Below are 21908 nucleotides of genomic sequence, written 5' to 3'. Positions count from 1 at the left end.
GAATCAGGAAGTGTCCAGTTACTTGCATCAAGGATTCCTATGAGCGGTTCTGGGCACACCTAACTTTTCTGTTTTAATGTAACTCCTCCACTTCTCTAACAGATTGGGGCCAGTAGGTCACCGGCGCCCTTGAAAGCAACGGTGCATTTTGCGCAAAGCGATGAGCTATCAAGTATTCAGTGAAGCAAAGAGCAGCAGCCTGAACGCGAACAGTGAAGGGAGTGTTCACCCCGTTCAGGGGTCACTGCAGTGGAACAGCCCATCGCTGAGCCACATCAAAGGCCTGCCAGAAATATCGATGGGGTTTGGATCGAGGCTGGGAAATTCACGATGGCAATCATTCATCGGGCGCTGCACACCAAGGCACATAGGGAAGACGTTTGGGGGGGGGGGGGGGGGGGGGGGAGAGAGAGAAAAAAAAAGTTGTTGACTCTCCCATATCTTCTCTTTATATTATTACAAAACTTTACAGACAATTGCTAATCTCCACCCTCAAGTGGAACACAGAGGGACAAAAACAACAAAAAATAGAAAGTATTTCTCATCCAAAAGGCATAAATAATATAAAAGACAAACTTTTTTCTTTAAAACAGATACATTCATATGAAATAATATTTTACTACTACAAAAAAATAAATAAGTCATCTAAAGAGTTTTTTTTGATCTTTTATGAGAGTCTTCCCTCCAGAGGGATTCAGTTTGTGTCTTTGTGTTTCGCTCCATCTGGCTGTGCTCTCGGGCTCTTTCATCCTCCCCTCGTCGCTCGTCTCATCTCGGTCCATCGACAGCTCTGTGTCCTCGTCACCGTCACGTGCAGTGTCTCTGACTATCTCCGTCCTCCTCTCTGCCTGCTTTCTGTTTCCCGTCCTCGCTGTGGGAGGCTGTGCTGGTGTGTGGGCTGCGCTCAGGCCTCCTGCGGGCCGGCCTGGATCAGCTCTCCTGCCAGGCTGCCGCTGGAGATCCACCCAGGCTTCTCGTCACAGTCCAAGTCTGGCAGCGAAGGGCTCTCCCAGCACACCACAGGCCTCTCAGTGTCCTCGCTCTCCGGCTCCTCCTCAGCTGCACAGAAAGACGAGCACAGTCCTCGGTTAGTACTTCATATTAAAAAAGACAAGCACAGAAACTTGAGAGGCCCACAGTGTAATTTGTGGGCGATGCTGCATAGTTTGTCTGCACAGAACATAATGATTGGTAATGATATAACAAAACAAAAAAAACTGCTGGTAGGACATGAAGCAGAACAACTGTAAGAGTTCAGTTTAACAATAGGGCTGAACCATGACTGTCTGGAAGCAAATGTTCTCACTTAACATTTGGGTTGATATTTTGGGAAATAGGCTTATTCACTTTCTGTCTTGTTAGAGGAAAAGATCAAAACAACTCTTGCTTTTCCCACGAAGGCTGGGGGAAAAAAATGTTTTTCTGGCTGGTTCTGAAGGTAAAAAAAAACAAAAAAAAACAAAAATGCAACTAGGGAAGCTGGTAAGGTGCAGTTTTGGGGCTACTTTTAACTTAACCCTCCAAACTCCGGGCTCTTTTTTACTCACTGTGGGCTCATATTTCACAACATAAAAGCCCTGCACCTCTATGGGAACAGCACAACCATGACAAGAAATACACACGTGGACAAAATTGTTGGTACCCCTCAGTTAAAGAAGGAAAAACCCACAATTCTCACTGAAATCACTTGAAACTCACAAAAGTAACAATAAATAAAAATTTATTGAAAATTAAATAATCAAAATCAGCCATTACTTTTGAATTGTTGATTAACATAATTATTTAAAAACAAACTAATGAAATAGGGCTGGACAAAAATGATGGTACCCATAACTTAATATTTTGTTGCACAACCTTTTGAGGCAATCACTGCAATTAAATGATTTCTGTATTTGTCAATGAGCGTTCTGCAGCTGTCAACAGGTATTTTGACCCACTCCTCATGAGCAAACAGCTCCAGTTGTCTCAGGTTTGATGGGTGTCTTCTCCAAATGGCATGTTTCAGCTCCTTCCACATATGTTCAATGGGATTCAGATGTGGGCTCATAGAAGGCCACTTTAGAATAGTCCAACGCTTTTCTCTCAGCCATTCTTGGGTGTTTTTGGCTGTGTGTTTTGGATCGTTGTCCTGTTGGAAGACCCATGACCTGCAACTGAGACCAAGCTTTCTGACACTAGGCAGCACATTTCTCTCCAGAATGCCTTGATAGTCTTCAGATTTCATCGTACCTTGCACACTTTCAAGACACCCTGTGCCAGATGCAGCAAAGCAGCCCCAAAACATTACTGAGCCTCCTCCATGCTTCACCGTAGGGACAGTGTTCTTTTCTTCGTATGCTTGCTTTTTGAGTCTATGAACATAGAGTTGATGTGCCTTACCAAAAAGCTCCAGTTTGGTCTCATCTGTCCAAAGGACATTCTCCCAGAAGCTTTGTGGCTTGTCAACATGCATTTTTGCAAATTCCAGTCTGGCTTTTTTATGAGTTTTTTCAGCAGTGGTGTCCTCCTTGGTCGTCTCCCATGAAGTCCACTTTGGCTCAAACAACGACGAATGGTGCGATCTGACACTGATGTACCTTGGCCTTGGAGTTCACCTTTAATTTCTTTGGAGGTTGCTCGGGGCTCTTTGGATACAATTCCAACGATCCGTCTCTTCAATTTGTCATCAATTTTCCTCTTGCGGCCACGTCCAGGGAGGTTGGCTACTGTCCCGTGGGTCTTGAACTTCTGAATAATATGAGCCACTGTTGTCACAGGAACTTCAAGCTGTTTAGAGATGGTCTTATAGCCTTTACCTTTAAGATGTTTGTCTATCATTTTTTTTCGGATGTCCTGGGACAATTCTCTCCTTCGCTTTCTGTTGTCCATGTTCAGTGTGGTACACACCTTTTCACCAAACAGCAGGGTGACTACTTGTCTCCCTTTAAATAGGCAGACTGACTGATTATGAGTTTGGAAACACCTGTGATGTCAATTAAATGACACACCTGAGTTAATCATGTCACTCTGGTCAAATAGTTTTCAATCTTTTATAGAGGTACCATCATTTTTGTCCAGGCCTGTTTCATTAGTTTGTTTTTTTAAATAATTATGTTAATCAACAATTCAAAAGTACTGGCTGTTTTTGATTATTTAATTTTCAATAAATTTTTATTTATTGTTACTTTTGTGAGTTTCAAGTGATTTCAGTGAGAATTGTGGGTTTTTCCTTCTTTAACTGAGGGGTACCAACAATTTTGTCCACGTGTGTACAGAGAACTTAAAACTGTCTTATCATATCAAAAATCATTATTAAAGTTGAATTTCTGCAAATATATATTTCACAAAAACTGAAAAAAGTGCCCACTGCAAAAAATGTGGCTCTTGATATTATATTTTACTCCTTAAATTTCAGGCTCCCATAACAATCTCCAACCTGCTTTTCATCGAAAAAGTCTCTGAATTTTTACCCCCTGACTGTTGGTCACAGCAAAATCAGTAATAGCTCTCCAATTCCGCCAAAGACTGCAAAATTATTTGCATTTTACAGAATCTCGTTGACCAAAATGGTATATTTTTTGCCAATTTTTAAATGAAGCACATAGAAAAATGTGTTTTCAACACCATTAGCTAACACAATGTAGCATTAGAACACAGGAATGATGGTTGCTGGAAATGTTCCTCTGTACCCCTATGGAGATACTCCATTAAAAATCAGCCGTTTCCAGATATTTACCACATTAGCAATGTCTCAACTGTATATCCAATTAATTTAATGTTATTTTCATTGAAAAAAAAAAGCTTTTCTTTCAAAAATAAAGACAGTTCCAAGTGACCCCAAACAATTTGTTTATAAGTTGCTATAAAGTTTGTGAGTCAATCTGCAGTTATCAAATATTAAAATGTGGTGTCACAATGAAAAAAAAAAAATCACATCCAAACATGATTTGCTATTGTGTGAGATTATCTGAAACAAACAAGAAGTCTCATTGCGTAACTGGGGCCAAAAAGGCACAGAGGAGTTGTAGTGTCCTGCGGTTACGAGAAAAAAAAAAAAAAAGACAAAATACTTGGAAAAAGCTTGTGGGCATTTGCTATAAGAATGTGTCTCACCAGTGTCGTCCGCTGTAGAGTTTGCATTGTTCCTGATCAGACAGCAGGAATGTTGCGAGGGCGACGACTCCGTGTGTTCGTCCGGCTGGTAGCCCACGTCGGCCTCCTGGTCGCTGGATCTCGTTTGGCTGTCGGAGCCGCGGCACGAAGAGGAAACCTGGCCAAGAGGAACCATCTCCAGCCCGTCCTGCTGGCACGATGCCACACGATGCATTAAAGGCAGAGTGCCGCTGGAGAAGGTGCCGTTGGTCTTGTTGTAACATCTGCTCGGACACAGATGGAAAGAAATTCGTTTATAAGGTGCCCGTGCGTTGGTAAGTGCTCGCCCTCATACCGCGCCGGTTCTTCCTCGCTGTGGCTTTTCCTCCAGACCCCAGAACCCTTGCGTTAATACTAACAGTGTACCAAACAATGACAGCTCCGACACAACTCACAGCTGCAGACCAGAGATTAAACGTCCACACTCGCAGCCTCTAAGTGACTGTGACACATTGTGGTTTTGCTCTTCAGTGAAACTCCCAAAAACAGACAGTTGCACGCAGCGCAGCTTCTCCGCTGTTTCCTTCCAGCTCCCCTCCTTCGGTGCACGACTGAATTTTGTGGCCACGCCCCCTCTTTTCCCAGCAGCCGGAGGTAAATAAACAGTGGGCTCATTAGGTCTGCTGGCTGGGTGCACACAGGGTAAACTGTGATGCTGGGGACCCTTAAGTACATAAACAGGACTAGCAGGAGGGCAAATGTGTGTGTTTGGGCCTCACAGGGGGCTCCAAAGCACCGCTGAAAGTTACAGCAGCGGGGAAAATTTAATATTCTCAGTCCAGCTTTTCTTTGCAATAACCATTTTTTTTTGTTTATTGTTTGCCAGCAGAAAATATCCCCATTAAGAAGCATGCTGCCTTCACCTGGATTTTATGTTCCCCACACTGATCATTATGGTTTTACTGCACATAAACTGACAGATGTGATTATTCCACTGACTTTTTTTTTGTACCTGACAACACATTCAAAGACTTTTTAAATAGAAAACAGAAACAACCAATCCAAAATACCAAAAAAAGCATTAAGAAATAGTTTATTTTATCGTGATATTCTCCTACCTGTTGTTGTTGCAGAGGTTCTGACAGCTCATACAATCAGAAGACTCCGTTTGTGGTAGAGCCGTGTACATACCTCCACCCTGAGAAAAGAGCACAAGCGCCAGATTTAGCCACACTACTAGCAAACCCCACGGTGCCTCATTTAGTACATGCTCAGCATGAATCAAGCTCGGAACAAGCATCGAGGTCTGGACTGCTTTCTGCTCACGTTATGATGGTGGTGAGGGTGCGAGTGTTCGCAGTCCCGGGCGCCGTGGGGCAGCGTGCCATCGTGGCCGTGTGGGTGGCCAGGTGAGAAGAGGCCGCCGGAGCCGTTGAGCAGCGCCAAGCCGTTGGGGAGCTTGTGGTGGAGGTGGTGGCAGCCCTGGGGCAACATCTGCCCGCCGTGCCCGTAGCCGCCGTGGATGCCCCCGTTGATGCGGCTGCTCCCTGACAGCGTCGTGTACTCCAGCATGTGGCCGTTCATCTCCGCCGGCTGGTACAGGTAGCCGGGAGGGTCATACTCTGCAAAGATGGAGGTCAGTGTAAGAGTCTGAGCTAGTCTAGGTTTAAAAAGGATTTACTGCATGAAGGAAAATAAAGTAATTATTAACTGAGCTGATCACAAACCAAAGTACTTAAAACGGACCAAAAGTTTATCACTGAATGACTTCCTGGACTTAATACTGCTTATGCAATTATCAGATATTGTGTTTTTGATTTTGTACTATTCAGCACTCATACGGACTTATACTATGATATGGAATACAGGGGGGTCTTCGGTTTACGACATCCTACATTACATTGGAACTGGTTACGTGAAACTAGTTGGCAAGCAGAACACTTTCTTCACATTCGCTGGTTGTATACCACCTTGAATTGTGCGCCACTCGCTAACTTGTATGGCGGAAAATGACTCATACATGCATAAAAGTCATTCATGTTTACATTTTCGCCAGATTTACAACCCCCTGTATACTCTTATAGTGTTGGAAGTTTTGTTAAACCGCTGAACTCCAAGACAGGTTTGAAAGACACATCACTTTTCACAAATAGCTAAAATTATACAATTTGCAAGAGCCTGAACCTATAAAAAAAAAAAAAAAAAGAATGTATTGTCAGATTGTCAACTTTCCTGCAGTCCTTAAACTACACATCTTTGACATGTTCCAATGGAAATCTGAACCAAATCTGTGCTTACACTTGTGATATTTCACCAAAATCACTCTACTCTTTAACTCTCATTTAAAATGTTGTGAAAAATCAGCTGTTAAATCCAAATACATTCTATAAAAATCATAAATTCTAAGCTCCTCGGTATAACTGGTGACTTAGCTATGACCAAAACGACTTTGTTCTGCATGTGCCATTAGGAAATTCACCAAAAATATAGTGTTTGCAGTAATAAGATTCTGCAAAAACAAAATTTTCTGTGGTCTGTGAAACAATAACTCCACCAACTGTCACGTGGGAAAAATTCAGGTTTTTTTTTTTGGCTGACCTAGGTTGAACTGCAGGCTGTTCACATACAAAATAGAGAGGAGACAAGTATGGAAACAAATTCTAAATGTAAACAGTTAAATATTTATAGCATGTGGAGCCTTTTCCTGTTTTCCAGCGCTGATGACACCCGTGGGCACTTGCAAAAAATGGTGCACATGTTTCTGGGTATTTTTAAATGTTTACAAAATGAACAATCTAGAAATGCTGCTTTTGCTTCTTCATTTTCTATGATATAGTGGTATCCATAGCGGTGCAGGATTTAACACTTCAGTGAAAAATGAGCCCCCAGTGAGGAAAAACGTGACAGGAGCAAAAAAAAAACAAAAAACACTGTAGTTTAGGAGGTTAAATGAAAGAAAAATTGTAAGAATCTCAGGTGTCACATAGTCGCTGTTTTATGAATTTCAAACCCTGCTGTCTCCAGTGAATTATTTATGAGCCTCATCCACAGAGAAAGTGGGCACCTGAGAGTTTCAGCTTTTCTCCGAAATCTTTAAATCGCAAAACTCCGGCTATTCACAGACCCGAATGGTCTGCTAAAAAGGTCCAGCGAACAATGGCCAATGCTTTTGCAAGCACTGTGGGATCTGTATATGCACTTGGAACGAACACTTGGAATATGCTTCATAAGCTGTCCCGGGGCCAATCGACGTTAAAAATGAGGCTGCTCGAACTGAGTTAACTTTTGTGCGCTTGCTGCAAAACTTGGAGGATGCACAACTTCTTTTTTTTTTTTTAACAGACACAAAATCTCACAGTTTAACGCGAGCTCGGTCTACGTGTGAACTCACTGTGCATGTTGCTCTGCTGGCGGTTCCTCCACAGACACATGGCGATGAAGGCCAGCAGGATGAGCACCATGACTCCCAGGACGCAGCCCACGATCAGGTACAGCAGACCCCCTGGTGGGCTGGGAGGCTCCTGGGGGTGGGGGCCCGACGGGGTGATGGGGTGCTGGCTGGGCGACCCCGGAGGCTGACGCGCTGCAGCGGAGGAGGGGGATTCACATCAAAGACAAAAAAAAAAAAACAGCGCCAGACCGTAAAACGTGAGCCATTGTTGCTGCGCCCATAAAAACCCTGCGCATTTACGTTGTGCAATTTTGGCGATCATTAAAATTACAGGCTTCGCAGGAACACGCCTGGATAAAGTAGAGGGTTCTTCTTTCTCACCTCTGGTCTCGCAGATCATGACGTTACTGTACTCGCTCTCTCCCCCGTCGTTAAAGCACTGCATTTTGATATCATAGGAGGTCTCGGGCTGCAGGTATCCGATCATGTGCCAGTTTTTTCCACCTGAGAAGGCAAATAAAAAATAAAAAAAAGCAGGACAAAGGTGAGAAACTACCTCCAAATCCTGTGTAAGCTCACAACCAGTCAGTGTTTCTTTTCTTATCATCCTTCTCCTCATGCCTCTCACTTTTTTTCCTCTTTCCAGGAGGTCATGTTCTTTCACGCTCTCCCCCCTCCACTCTTTCTCCGTCAGTCCCACGAGGGCCCAGACAGTTGCTTTACTCTAGTCGAGCTCCATATATGGCAGCTTCGTGTTTGTCCTGGCTCCCCTCCAGTATTCCCACTCCAACACACTATCGCAGCGCTCCCAAATCACAGATGAGACGACAGCCTCCAACATGGAAATGCTACATTTCCAACAAATGGGGTGAAACAAGCTGCCGTGTCTCGCTGCGTTTTGTTTGATATCGAGCGTAATAAATCACTGCATGTGTCCGGCACCTCTGCACCCGAAGTGGATGTTAAAATCGTGTAAGTCGGGAGAAAAATGAAAGAAAGAAACCTGCAGCTAAAGTTAACATGCTCAGCACCAGAAGCTGAAGTTTGTGGTCAATCGGGGATTTTAAATATGCAGTTTTCATGTGTCGGTTAGTTTAAAGGGTCAAAACCGGCTCAGTGTCAAAAGACAAAAGTTAGTAGTTTGTCAGATTTGTCAGTTTTGTCTTTTTATTTGCAAGTTCTTATGTATTTGAGAAATTTCATTTAAAAATGAACACGAAAAAACAAGAAAGTTAAAATTCCTGCAAGTATTGCATCTGTAAAACTATTATATTGATCCTCCACTGAAGCTTGGAACCATGTTGACAATTTCAGGACATTGTAAAGAGAAAAAAAGAGAAAATTGAATCAAAAGTTTAGATTCCTCCAAATATCCATCCATCCATTCTCTATACACCGCTTTATCCTCACTAGGGTCGTGGGGGGTGCTGGAGCCTATCCTCCAAATATGCCAGCCACAAAAGTATTACACTGGTCTTCCACTGAGGCTTGGGCATCTTTTTGACAATTTAAGGACATTTTCAGGAGATAAAAATAGATAATTCTGCTAAATATTGGTGCATTTTTGTTTGAATTTATAGTTCAAGTGCCAAACTTACATCTTTAAAAGCTCTGAAACAGCCCAGTTCTAAAACTTAGAAGTTTTATCTTGTTTTATGCAAGTTCTACTGGAAAGTTTATATTCCTCCAAGTATAGCATCCACACAAAGTATAATACTGGTCCTCTATTGCAACTTGGGCATCTGAATGACAATTTTTGTACTGAGGAGAGAAAAATTAAATAGCTCTTGTAAATATTTGACAGTACGAATGCCAAAATAAATTTTTAACAGGATCAAGAACAGCTCAGTGTTATAACTTAGCAGTTACTGGTTTGTCAGATTTGTCGTTTTCTCTCATTTTTATTTTATGCAAGTTCCAAAACTACAACTTTTTGGAAACTTTAATTTAAAACTGAACAAAAAATAAGAAAGTTGCAGATAAATTTTGTATTCCTCCAAATATAGCATCTATAAAAAGTACTATATTGATCCTCTACTAAAGCTTGGGCATCATATTGACAATTGTTGGAGTTTTGAGATTCTGGATAATTCTGGTAAATACCAGTGAGTCGGTGTCTTATTTTAAAGCACGAGTGTCAAAAGTTACATTTTTCACGGATCACAGACTGCTCAGTGCCAAAATTTTGCAACTGGTGGTTTGTCAGATATGTTGGTTTTGTCATATTTATGCGAGTTCTATTGCTAGAACTCATACTTTTGTAAATGTGCATTTAAAATATGAACAAAAAATGACTAGCTTAGAAGTATAGGAGCCACATAAACTATTCTACTAGTGCTCTACTCAAGTTTGGGCACCATATTGACAATTTCAGGACATTTAAGAGAAAGAAATGAGTTAATTCTGGTAAATATTGTTACAGTCTGTGTTTTATTTGATAGCACAAGTGGCAAAGTTATGATTTCAATTTTAAGTGGCTGCAAAACTGGACTTGGTGAAAAGTTTTCATATGTCTATTGAACATATTACAGCATTTTTAGCAGCATATACAATATATTAAGCCCTTATTAATCAGACAGTGGTGGGATTTGCAAATGTGAACAAAACAAAAAAAAATTAAGAAACATCAGTAGAAAAATAATGTGCATATTTATATGTGTATATTCACATTGTACAAAGTCCTCTGGATGTGGAAAATAACACTATTGTGCATACCAATGATGCTGTACAGATGCTCTACGAGTAGAAATACTGACATTGCACAGATTTTTAGAAACATTGCACATTTAAAGTACAATATGAAACGATAACTTTTTGAAATCTTGGAAATTGTTCACTTTAGCTACAACCTCTAAAATCCTTCCCTTTTCTGACTGAATTCAGGACATTTTAAGGTAAACCTATTGGTATTTTTGTTGTTTTTGAGTTCCTTATCTTTAAATTTCTGCCCACTGTCGTGCCTGACGTTTGTCCCTGGCAGTGAGGACTCTGTTGAGAGCTCAGATGTTGAAGCGCTGGGAGTGAACGGTCGCCCCTCCTTCCCTTCCTGTACCAGGCTCAACTGTTAGCATTCCACCCGGCAACCTGAGCCCCTCTGCTCCGGCCGGGCTCATATTACAGCTCTGAGCCCATTAGCTGGCAACCATTTATTAAAAACAGATTTCAGAGAGCCCTGCTGCCCGGGGAGAGTGCTCTCTATAAATCAAAGGGCAGAAATGCCCCCTCTTCACTTCACCCCGAGTATCCATTACACCCCCAGCTCCCAGTTTATCTGCACAGCGTGAGCTAACGTCCACGACGGGACGAGGCTGTCGACAAACACTCCACACGCTCAATCTGCTCTGCGTTAAAATGAGCTCCTACCTTCCACTATGTCTTTTTTGTAGTCGCTGTCGTTGTCGCTGTCTGTGGGCCGGTAGTAGATGTAGAAACCCTGGATCGGAGTGTTGTTGTTACTCGAGGGGCTGTACTGTAAGGGGATGGAAAAAGAAAAAAAAAGATTAGACTACAGCAATCTGGTGGGCAATTATGATACAAAGAGAGGAAATTTTCCAGCAAACTAATGGCGGGTCTTGTTATCGGCAGATGTACAAGACTGCGAGCGAGATCGTGATTGCACCGCGTGTCTGAAGTTCAGGAAATAATGAGTCTGAGGTTAAGTAAATGTGGGGAACTATCTGCGTCCATCTGCAGCGAGGAAGAGGGGCGGCTTTGAAGGCAGCAGGAATCAGGACGCAGACGGAGGAGGCCTCTTATCCTGCAGAGCTGTAATCAGCGCAGCGGCTCGATTAAAGGCCTGATTGAGTCTTGGCTGCAAAAGAAGCAGCAGCAGCTTAAATGCAGGTGAGCCAGACACAAAAGATGCTTCATCGCACAGATTATTCCACTGGCAGGTCATACGCAGGGTCAAGAAGTTACGGTACCTTTGATTCATGTGTGCTTTACATGCAGATTTCAGTTTGAGTCTGCATTACTTCAACTTTTTCTGCCATTTTAAGCAATTTCCAAAGCAGTGATCGAGCTGAAACAATCAAGTGAGCAATCAATTAGTGGTCAACTGTAGATTTTTAATGTTTAGGGAAGTATTTAGGAGAAAAAGTGTAAATTCTCTCATTTCAGCTTCTTTAATGTGAATATTTTCTGGTACTATTTTTCAGCCGTGGACAAAAAGACATTTCAGGATATTTTTGGGGGGTTTTGGTAAACACAGAGCATCATTTATCAATATTTTCCAACATTTTATACACCAAACTACTAATCAATTAACCAGGAAGAATGAAAATAATCTTTAGTTGCAGTCCTAGAAAATAAAATTCAAGTTTTGTGGTTAGAAAACACAAGAAAAAGAACAGAAATGACCCTGAGCACCATTTTTCACTATTTTCTGACATTTTACAGGCCAAACAATGACTCTTTTAACCAAGAACAATGAACAAATATTTCTTAGTTGCAGCCCTGCACAATGATATTCAACTTTTGTGGTGAGAGCAGAATTTTTATGCCACTGCAATGAAAAGACAATACACAAAAAATGAAACAAGCATCCAGATGATCAAATAAGGTTGTAAACAAGCTAAATGTTAGCAATAATCAAATATTGTACAATAAAACTACAGTAAATCAACATTTAAGCAAAAACTGTTGCTGGTCAACTGTAATAAATAGTTCCAACAGCCAGTTTAGTTACTTTACTGTTTGTTTTAGTTGTTAAAACTCAAATTAAGATTATGTAAAACCTGAATTATCATCTGACTGCTTGATTTTTGTGAATGTACAGCGTCAAACTCACAGTCCAGCGCAGCATGATCTGCGTGTCGCTGATGGCGTCGGTGGATGAGATGTGAGGTCCGACCACCGGACGGTCGGCGATTCGAGGGCTGGCGTGAGGAACCTGGTAGGGCTTCGATGGGATGCTGTGAGGACTCTCACCGTACATGTTCATGGCCACCACACGAAACTTGTAGGCAGATCCTGAGAGAGGAAAATAAAGAGAGCAGGAGAGTTACAGTACAGTGGTGCTGAGTAGGGACTGACTCATGAGTTTTTCAGGGCAGGTATCGATCACTGGTAATCAAGAAAGGTTGATAACCAACATTCAAACTGTTATAAATTAAATGTAATGTTTTAATAGCTTGTGACAACAGATAATCTGTCGTACATATCTAGAGTTCTTCATTAATAACAGTGACTATAATTGAATATGTAAAATAGAAATAGGAGTGATTAAATTAGGATGCTTTCCTCTGGTTATCAACCGAGATTGATAAGTTAGTTTCCTGCCCTTCTTCTTTATCTTCTTAATATTTCTCTGGTCTGTCACTTTTATTATTCATATCTTAAAGCATTATCAATTATTGTTTTCCAGATTCTGCTTCAGCTTAATCTGTGGCTACCTTCTAGCTTAGCTGCTAGCTGTTAGCATAGCATTAGCCACTGTGAGACAAGCTAATTTCTTGTGGCAACTGCTTGTGTTTCTTGTTCAGTTTTTACAGTCTGTGCTTGAGAGACATTTCTGAGATCCACTCAAAAAGCTGCCAAAATGACACCACACTATGACATAGAGGCAGAAACCATAAAAACAGACAGAATCATTGTATCTTCGGCCTTCTGATGGTCCTTGAACTACTCATCTGTGACATGCCAATCTATTGGAGAATCTAACATAACCTGAGCTTGGAATTTCATCAAAATCACATTAACTTACATGTCTTATTTAGAAGATAGTAAAAGAAGAAGTGTTTATTTTAATTAGATTCTACAAAAAGATTAAATTCTAAACTCCTCAGTATAATTGAGAAGCCATAACTGACTCAGCTATGACCAAAAGTTATGTGACAAATATTTAAAGGCACGTATGAAAAGAAATTTGTAGTGTAAATAGTAAATACCTATAGTATGTACTGTATTTTTGTCTACTATTGGTATAACCTATGGGTGGTTGGAAAAAATATACATGTTGATACCATTTTTTTTTCTTCAAATTTTTGAAAAATAAAAGCAAACTTTGTTCTCTCTCTTTCCAGCCATTGCTTTGAAAATGATCCAACAGTGAGCAAAAATAAAACCGCCTGGAGTTCAGAGGACCTGCGTCATTATCGGCAACAGAGTCGAGTGTTTGCTCAGCGAATGATTCACTCTTGTATGCAATAGTAAAACACTGGTCTGGTGTAAGAAAAACAAACACAGGAGAGGTTAGCCAACTTTTAGACCTAGTCATATAACGTCTGGTGATGAGACGCCTTCACCTGGGCCGAACAGTCATGTTTTGATTCACTGGATTGCGCAGAAAAGTTTGGAATGACGTGAAAACTCACCAGGCTCCAGATTGCGAACTTCCACGGACAGTTTTAGAGGCGAGATGTTGTCCGCCGCTACCACCCACTCTGCACTGCGGCCACGTTTGTACTCCACCCGGAAAGCCGTGATCGGAGAGCCGCCATTGGCTCTCGGGATCCAGGTGACGTACGCCGAACTCTCAGTCGCCATGGAGATGGTCGGGCGATCGGGAGCCTCAGGGACTGAGACGGAAAGAAATAAAGTAAATTCAATGAGAACCATGAAAACTGGCCGCCATCATCACCGCACTGGATTAATCTTTAACCCCCCTGTTGTCCTCATTTACAGGAACCAAAAAACATTGTTTCCTTGTCTGAAAAAAAATCCAAAAATTCAGCAAAAAAAAAATAATAATAATAATAATTCTTGAGAAAGAAAATTCCAAAATTCCTTAAGTTTCCCTCAAACGTTTTATTTAAAAATATTCCCCAAATTTGTCAATAAATAAAAATTTAAAAAATAAAAATTGTAAATATTTGCAAAAAATGCATAAAAATTTTCCCCAAAACTCCTAAAAATATCTGAAGTGATTCCATATATACAAGTAAAAGTTCTACTATTTTCTCTAAGAACATTCAGAAAAAAATAAAAAATCAACCAAAATCCAGCGGATTTCGCTGGATTTTGGTTGATTTTTTTTCTGAATGTTCTTAAAGAAACATTATTTTTAACATTTCTTTTTTTCACCACCAAAAAATGTTCAAAAAAATTCCCATTTCAAGTTTTCACTATGAAAATAATTTTTTTTCCATATTTTCAAACTTTAAAATGGGTCAGTTTGACTCGCAGGATGACACAAGGGTTAAGGTGAAAGATAAAAAGCAAAGAATTCACGTCACAGAGAAGCCATGCAGCGAAGTGTATACTTACTGCCTGGGCTCTTAATCACAAAGTTAGAGGAGCAGCAGAGAGTAAGAAGAGAGAAAAGAGGGTTAGTGAGAAGACTAATGAGAGTCTCAGCAAAGTCAGTTTGTTTGTAATTTGGCTAAAGCACACGGCATCTGACCCTGAAGCTGTGTGCAATCTCACAGCTTTCTGCTTACAGCATCTTTCTTCCACTGAGTCATTACAGCGTGTCAGCTATCGTTTCACTGTTTGTACTCCGATGCACAAAGAAACAAAACAGACCACATCTAAGCGCCGAACTCTGAGATCTCCTCAGCGCAGCCCGGTCATGAACTCCTTCGCCGACTGACGATCTGCGTGACACAAAGCTCCATGATCTCCTCACAAACATCCCACTAGCATTGCCTGCGGCGTCCGGCGGCTGCAGCAACAGTCGGCGATTGTGCGAACACCTACCTCTGTCATGTATGACGACTCCGAAGTGGGTGTTGGGGGTTTTGTCCTCGGGGGCTTTGGGCGGCATCGAGATGACGGGAGGCTTGGACGGATTCTTGTTGGAGGAGGTGCTTTTTTCTGAAAAAGAGAGGGAAAGGAGAAGCAGGAAGTCAGAAAACAAGACCATGAGTTCCACCAAAAGCAGCTTGAGATGTAAAATTTCAGGTTCCTTCTGGCGAATTTGAAGCCACGACTAAACTGTTTGAGTGTGTCTAACATAAAAACAGAAACTCAAAACCTTAATGCAGGGTTGAAAGAGTAGTTTTCTTTTAAAAAATACATAATTTAACAGCCCCAGCAACTGCAAAAACCTTTTCCTGCCCTTGATCATTTCATGTTTGAAAGCTGGTTCTGTCAAACAAGCTACAAATTGTCCTATTTCATCACAATAAACCTCATCCAGACTGCACTGAATTGTTTATCTTAAATTAGTTAAGTTAAGCTCCCTACTTTAACACCAAAAGGGCATTTGCTACATTATTACACTATTTTACATGCTTTTTGAATGGTTTTAGTTCCTAAAGTGTACATTACTCAGGTAAAAATCACACCATAAATCCCACTATAGGGTCCAAACCCCATATTAAAACTTGTTAGTCACATTTAAAACACTAATTTCAGTCTTTTTTTCCAACTGGAAAGCACTTTTGTGCACGAAAATTGCTGGTTCTGTCTAGAAAAACGAACTAAAATAAGCTCCAAATTCTTATGTTTCATCAAAATAAACTTCATCCACACTGCACTGAATTGTTTCTTACTTAAATTAGTTTAAATTTGTTAAGATATGCTCCCTAATTAATAATACTGAAGGGTCTTTTGCAACATTATTACACTATTATACATGCTTTTTGAATGTTTGTAGTTCCTAAAATATGCATTACTCAGTTAAAATCACATCAGAAATACCACTATTAGTTCTTAACTCCTATATGTAAGCTTGTTAGGCACATTTAAAACACTAATTCCAGTCTTTCATCTAACTGGAAAGCACTTTTGCACATTAAAATTGCTGGTTCTGTCTAGAAAAATGAACTATAACTAGCTCCAAATTGCTATATTTCATCAAAACCCTCATCCGGACTGCACTGAATTGTTTCTTATTTACACACGTGGACAAAATTGTTGGTACCCCTCAGTTAAAGAAGGAAAAACCCACAATTCTCACTGAAATCACTTGAAACTCACAAAAGTAACAATAAATAAAAATTTATTGAAAATTAAATAATCAAAATCAGCCATCACTTTTGAATTGTTGATTAACATAATTATTTAAAAAAACAAACTAATGAAATAGGGCTGGACAAAAATGATGGTACCCATAACTTAATATTTTGTTGCACAACCTTTTGAGGCAATCACTGCAATTAAACGATTTCTGTATTTGTCAATGAGCGTTCTGCAGCTGTCAACAGGTATTTTGGCCCACTCCTCATGAGCAAACAGCTCCAGTTGTCTCAGGTTTGATGGGTGTCTTCTCCAAATGGCATGTTTCAGCTCCTTCCACATATGTTCAATGGGATTCAGATCTGGGCTCATAGAAGGCCACTTTAGAATAGTCCACGCTTTTCTCTCAGCCATTCTTGGGTGTTTTTGGCTGTGTGTTTTGGATCGTTGTCCTGTTGGAAGACCCATGACCTGCGACTGAGACCAAGCTTTCTGACACTAGGCAGCACATTTCTCTCCAGAATGCCTTGATAGTCTTCAGATTTCATCGTACCTTGCACACTTTCAAGACACCCTGTGCCAGATGCAGCAAAGCAGCCCCAAAACATTACTGAGCCTCCTCCATGTTTCACCGTAGGGACAGTGTTCTTTTCTTCGTATGCTTGCTTTTTGAGTCTATCAACATAGAGTTGATGTGCCTTACCAAAAAGCTCCAGTTTGGTCTCATCTGTCCAAAGGACATTCTCCCAGAAGCTTTGTGGCTTGTCAACATGCATTTTTGCAAATTCCAGTCTGGCTTTTTTATGAGTTTTTTTCAGCAGTGGTGTCCTCCTTGGTCGTCTCCCATGAAGTCCACTTTGGCTCAAACAACGACGAATGGTGCGATCTGACACTGATGTACCTTGGCCTTGGAGTTCACCTTTAATTTCTTTGGAGGTTGCTCTGGGCTCTTTGGATACAATTCCAACGATCCGTCTCTTCAATTTGTCATCAATTTTCCTCTTGCGGCCACGTCCAGGGAGGTTGGCTACTGTCCCGTGGGTCTTGAACTTCTGAATAATATGAGCCACTGTTGTCACAGGAACTTCAATCTGTTTAGAGATGGTCTTATAGCCTTTACCTTTAAGATGTTTGTCTATCATTTTTTTTCGGATGTCCTGGGACAATTCTCTCCTTCGCTTTCTGTTGTCCATGTTCAGTGTGGTACACACCTTTTCACCAAACAGCAGGGTGACTACTTGTCTCCCTTTAAATAGGCAGACTGACTGATTATGAGTTTGGAAACACCTGTGATGTCAATTAAATGACACACCTGAGTTAATCATGTCACTCTGGTCAAATAGTTTTCAATCTTTTATAGAGGTACCATCATTTTTGTCCAGGCCTGTTTCATTAGTTTGTTTTTTAAATAATTGTTAATCAACAATTCAAAAGTACTGGCTGTTTTGATTATTTAATTTTCAATAATTTTTATTTATTGTTACTTTTGTGAGTTTCAAGTGATTTCAGTGAGAATTGTGGGTTTTTCCTTCTTTAACTGAGGGGTACCAACAATTTTGTCCACGTGTGTAAATTAGCTCAAATTAGCAAAGTTAAACTCCCTAATTAATAACACCGAAGGGTTTTTTGCTGCATTATTACACCATTTTACATGTTCTTTTGAAGGGTTTTAGTTCCTAAAATGTACATTACTCGGGCAAAATCACACCAGAAATCCCACTATTGGGCCTAAACTCCTATATTTAAACTTGATAGGCACATTTAAACACTAATTTCAGTCTTTTAACTGGAAAGCACTTTTGCACACCAAAAATTGCTTAAAAACTGGGATTTAACTCGAGCAACATAGTCTAGCTTTTCCTGAACAAGGCTGTAGCTACTAATGAGGATTTAAAAAAAAAAAAAAAAATCATGTCTTTGTTGCCATTTCTGATTATTTGTTTATGCCTTTTATTGGTCGACTTTGGATCATATATGAAAAATGTACTTGTATCTCTCATTTCTCCACCAAATTGTATTCCTGGCTGCAGGAAACGGAGGCAAGTTTTACAGAAAACAGCAAAATTAAACAGTTTGCACACAAAACACACATTCCTTTGTATTTCTTACAGCGGTGGTGTTGTTCTGGTGCAATCTCGAGCCACATCTGGACATAAGAGTCTGATTTCTGGACTGGTTGGCATTTTTTTGGTCCAGGATCATTTTGTAAAACAACCACCCTCAGGATACAATCATATCCGTGGTTTTGGCAGCGGTTTTCACATATTTCTGGCCAAGGGGAACATTTTGTCAACACTACTGCGGTGCAACAACTATTGTTAGTTTTTTGGGGGACATTTGCGGTCATTCTTATTTTTGATTTGCCTCAAAAACGCACAAAAGAAAAGAAGCACAGTCATTTGCTATGACCGATACCGATCATTATGACTGTGACTCAGGAAGTAGTTATTTAGGGGAACAATCTATTATCAGATACAGTATGTGGCTGCAGATAGTAATAATTTATTCTTCTTTAGCACATAAAAAGTGTGAATTGAGCCAAAAATGAGCTTGGCTGGAAGTTTTTCTTCTATAAATCACAAACATAATGTGATTCTGTGGATTTATTCTGGAGGTAGAAACGCAAATATCACCACAAAAAGAACTGCAGTACTTTTTCTTATGCATTTTGAATGTTTTTCAGCTTCTTCTATGATAAAGTTCTTCCTGAATATCTGCAAAATATTGAATCCAGCAACGAACAGACATTCTTTAAGTCAGAGGAGCGGACACAGAAAAACTGACATTTACTGTTGAGGTTTTAGGCAGCTGAGAAATTTCCTCTATTTTTTGTAAATCTGGTGGAGAAGAGGTTAAAGTGGTGTCTTCCAGTGGTCAGTTATTCCCAAGAATATGATGAGAAACACTTAAAAGACTAATACAGACAGGAATTTGAGGGTTTAAGTGGTGTTTGGGTGTTTATTTTCCTTTATGACTTGGTGGTTCGGCTGACCTTTCCCGGTGCGGAAGGTGAGCATGGCCGGTTGACCCTCGCCAGCTGAACTTCGAGCCACCATCAGCACCTCGTAGAGACTCGAGGACTCGAGCTCGGACAGCCGCAGAGTTTTCTCGCTGCCGGGGACTCGAACCGTGTGCCAGTTTCCCACCACCGTTCCCATTTCATCGACCTGACATAAAGACAAACATAAATATATGACAAGGGAGCAAAACAAAATCATCTGTTCCGCTCCATAGTCCCTCCACGGTTCGGAGTCTTTCCGAGGCTGAACGGAAGAAACAATGCCTCTGAGATTTCTGTCACAATTTCCAACTCCGGCAAAAAGGAGTCCGGCTGCCAACAAGGTCTTAACTTGTACGGCTGCAGTTTTATAGTCAGAGTGAGGCGATTACTGAAGCAAACACAGGGTTTTAAAGAGGAAATGACCAACTATTCAGTCAGTATAAATTACATTCGCCGGTTCTCAGCTGTTTTACGTCAGCGAAAGGTTTTTGTGGTGGAGAAAGAAACCATGGCGGCATGTATTTCTACTCACCTTACGGTATTTGACAAAGTAGGCGTTTATGGGGCTTCCTCCGTCTCGTCCAGCCCTCCACTCCAGGTCGTAGATGTCGGGTTTGTGAGTCTGAGGGGGGCTGGTGATGATCGGCGCCTCGGGAGTCGGATGGTCGCTGCTCCTGTCGGCCGGCAGGTTGACGGCGCCGCCTTCGTCTTCGGTGAGGAAGCGCTCGTGGCCCTCGTCGCTCTGGATGGGGTGAAGCGACGGCGACGCCTCCAGCAGAACGCCGGCAGTGGAGCTCAGCTGTGGATCTGTTAGTGACAATATCAAAGATTATGAAATTATAAGCTGGGCTTCACAGATCAGTCAGACAACAGAGCAAAAACTAAAATCAATCAACACTCTTGTTTAGGTCAAAGAAAATGACATTTACCCTTTGAAACTCAACTGCTTTAAAGGACAACATTTCTTTAAAAAAAATGTTAAAAAAAATACACCATTTAATCAGAGCCAGAAATTGTGAAAACAAAAAAATTATCAGATTTTTATCTTTCAGTCAGTCCTCATACACATCTTCTTTAATGTCTAATTCTGTCTAGAAAAATAAATGACTAAGCTTAAAATGTGATATTTAATTGAAATAAGCACATACTATATTCAATATGTCTCATTCAAAATGAGCCAAAATTAACACTTTGCAGCACTTATTGTGAATAAATAAATAAGAATGCAAAAAAAAAAAAAAATTGGCCCAAGATTTTTCAGGTGAACTGCAGGCAGTGTTTACACACAATATAAAGGAATAAAATGAATAAAAACAGTGAACAGAGGAGCAAGTTGTTGGATGATACATTCAGCACAGTGAAACATCTTTGTAGAGTTTGTAGAGGTGGTAAAAACAAACTGAACCAGTCAAATAGCCTCTATAGGATGTGGAGTCATTTTTTCTAGTATTGGCAACACCTGATTGTGGCGTCCGAAAGAAACGTCATTTTGGGCGATATGCAAATAAACATACTAGATTTTGGGCATAACAACCAATTAGACTTCAGTTCAAACGCATGCTACATCATAAATAATGCTGTTCTCATTCCATTTTTCTGTATAGAACTGATCAATCATCATGAACACTGCAAGAAAAATAGATTTTAGTTAATCTGCTGCATACAAGAGGTTTTAACATTTCAGTAAGAGGTTGCGACTTCAAAAAAACGCATCATTTTTGGCAACACGCAAATAAACATACAAGATTTTGAGCATCACAACCAGTTAGACAAATGCATGCTACATCATAAATAGTGTCGTTTTCATTCCAATACCATGCATATAACTGATAAATCATCATGAACACTGCAAGAAAAAAAAACACATTTTAGTCAACAAACTGCTGCATAAGTGCTCACTGTTACACTTTGCCATTATACTTTTATTTGTGAATATCTAGTTTCTTTAGCGGACCTACGTTGAGTTCTGTGAACCTGTCACTGCTGAAAATTCAACGTAATAAAAACTGAAGCAACACGACCACAATGTTACTCAGTCAGTCACGTGAAGAGAGGGCAGCCAGTGCAGCAAAGTTTTCCATTTGCAAACAGCATTTTAATCTCCATTTTAAAAAAAAAGATCTCTGCAGCACTACATCAAATCACACAGTGTTTTTTTCATCAGCTCCCTGCCAGGGCCGGAGCACTCCACCTGGGCAAATCATGGGAGCTGAGAGCCTTATTATGGCTGACACCGGTTTGGCAGAGCCGAGGCCGCTCGACTTTGAGCCACACCGCTGAGGTCAAGCAGCACCAGAGCTGAATAGTAAAACCTAAACAAGTGAATGAGGAGGTGAACGTAGTGCGGGTTCGCTCTGCAGGGTCCCGGGTCCAGTTTCAGGCCCTGTTTTTGATGTGTGCGGCACCGGTTCACTTTGTAAAACAAACAGGCCTGGAGCTGGTAACACTAGACCTGATCCTGGGACGGCGGCCAGCTGCCACACATTCCACACACCAACCATTAAAATACCGGAGAGAATCAGACCTCGGCGCTACATCCCTTCCTCCTCCTACTCTGACTCACAGCTCGACCGGCAGCCAGGACTCCAATACGTCGATACGGGA

General features: G+C 40.9%; 1 protein-coding gene across 2 annotated transcripts in view; it reads right to left on the bottom strand.

Moving 5' to 3' along the window:
• Window positions 1–431: 431 nt before the first annotated feature.
• The window catches only part of cdon (cell adhesion associated, oncogene regulated), a 42007-nt gene continuing 20530 nt past the window's right edge, over window positions 432–21908 (bottom strand). For both annotated transcript variants that reach the window (XM_022202775.2, XM_051957677.1), the window contains exons 8-19: window positions 19837–20111; window positions 19296–19470; window positions 15101–15217; window positions 13777–13980; window positions 12252–12433; window positions 10826–10931; window positions 7844–7966; window positions 7463–7654; window positions 5398–5693; window positions 5190–5269; window positions 4093–4355; window positions 432–1059 (exon numbers count right to left, since the gene is read on the bottom strand). In XM_022202775.2, the coding sequence (XP_022058467.2) occupies window positions 905–1059; window positions 4093–4355; window positions 5190–5269; window positions 5398–5693; window positions 7463–7654; window positions 7844–7966; window positions 10826–10931; window positions 12252–12433; window positions 13777–13980; window positions 15101–15217; window positions 19296–19470; window positions 19837–20111 (2168 nt within the window). In that variant the 3' untranslated portion in view covers window positions 432–904. The remainder of the gene's footprint in view (window positions 1060–4092; window positions 4356–5189; window positions 5270–5397; window positions 5694–7462; window positions 7655–7843; window positions 7967–10825; window positions 10932–12251; window positions 12434–13776; window positions 13981–15100; window positions 15218–19295; window positions 19471–19836; window positions 20112–21908) is intronic.

This window comes from Acanthochromis polyacanthus, chromosome 13 (genome assembly GCF_021347895.1).
Source record: "Acanthochromis polyacanthus isolate Apoly-LR-REF ecotype Palm Island chromosome 13, KAUST_Apoly_ChrSc, whole genome shotgun sequence".
In the NCBI taxonomy this organism is placed as follows: Eukaryota; Metazoa; Chordata; class Actinopteri; family Pomacentridae; genus Acanthochromis; species Acanthochromis polyacanthus.
Note: the sequence above shows the minus strand (reverse complement) of the source record. Positions and strands in the feature narration are given on the sequence as shown.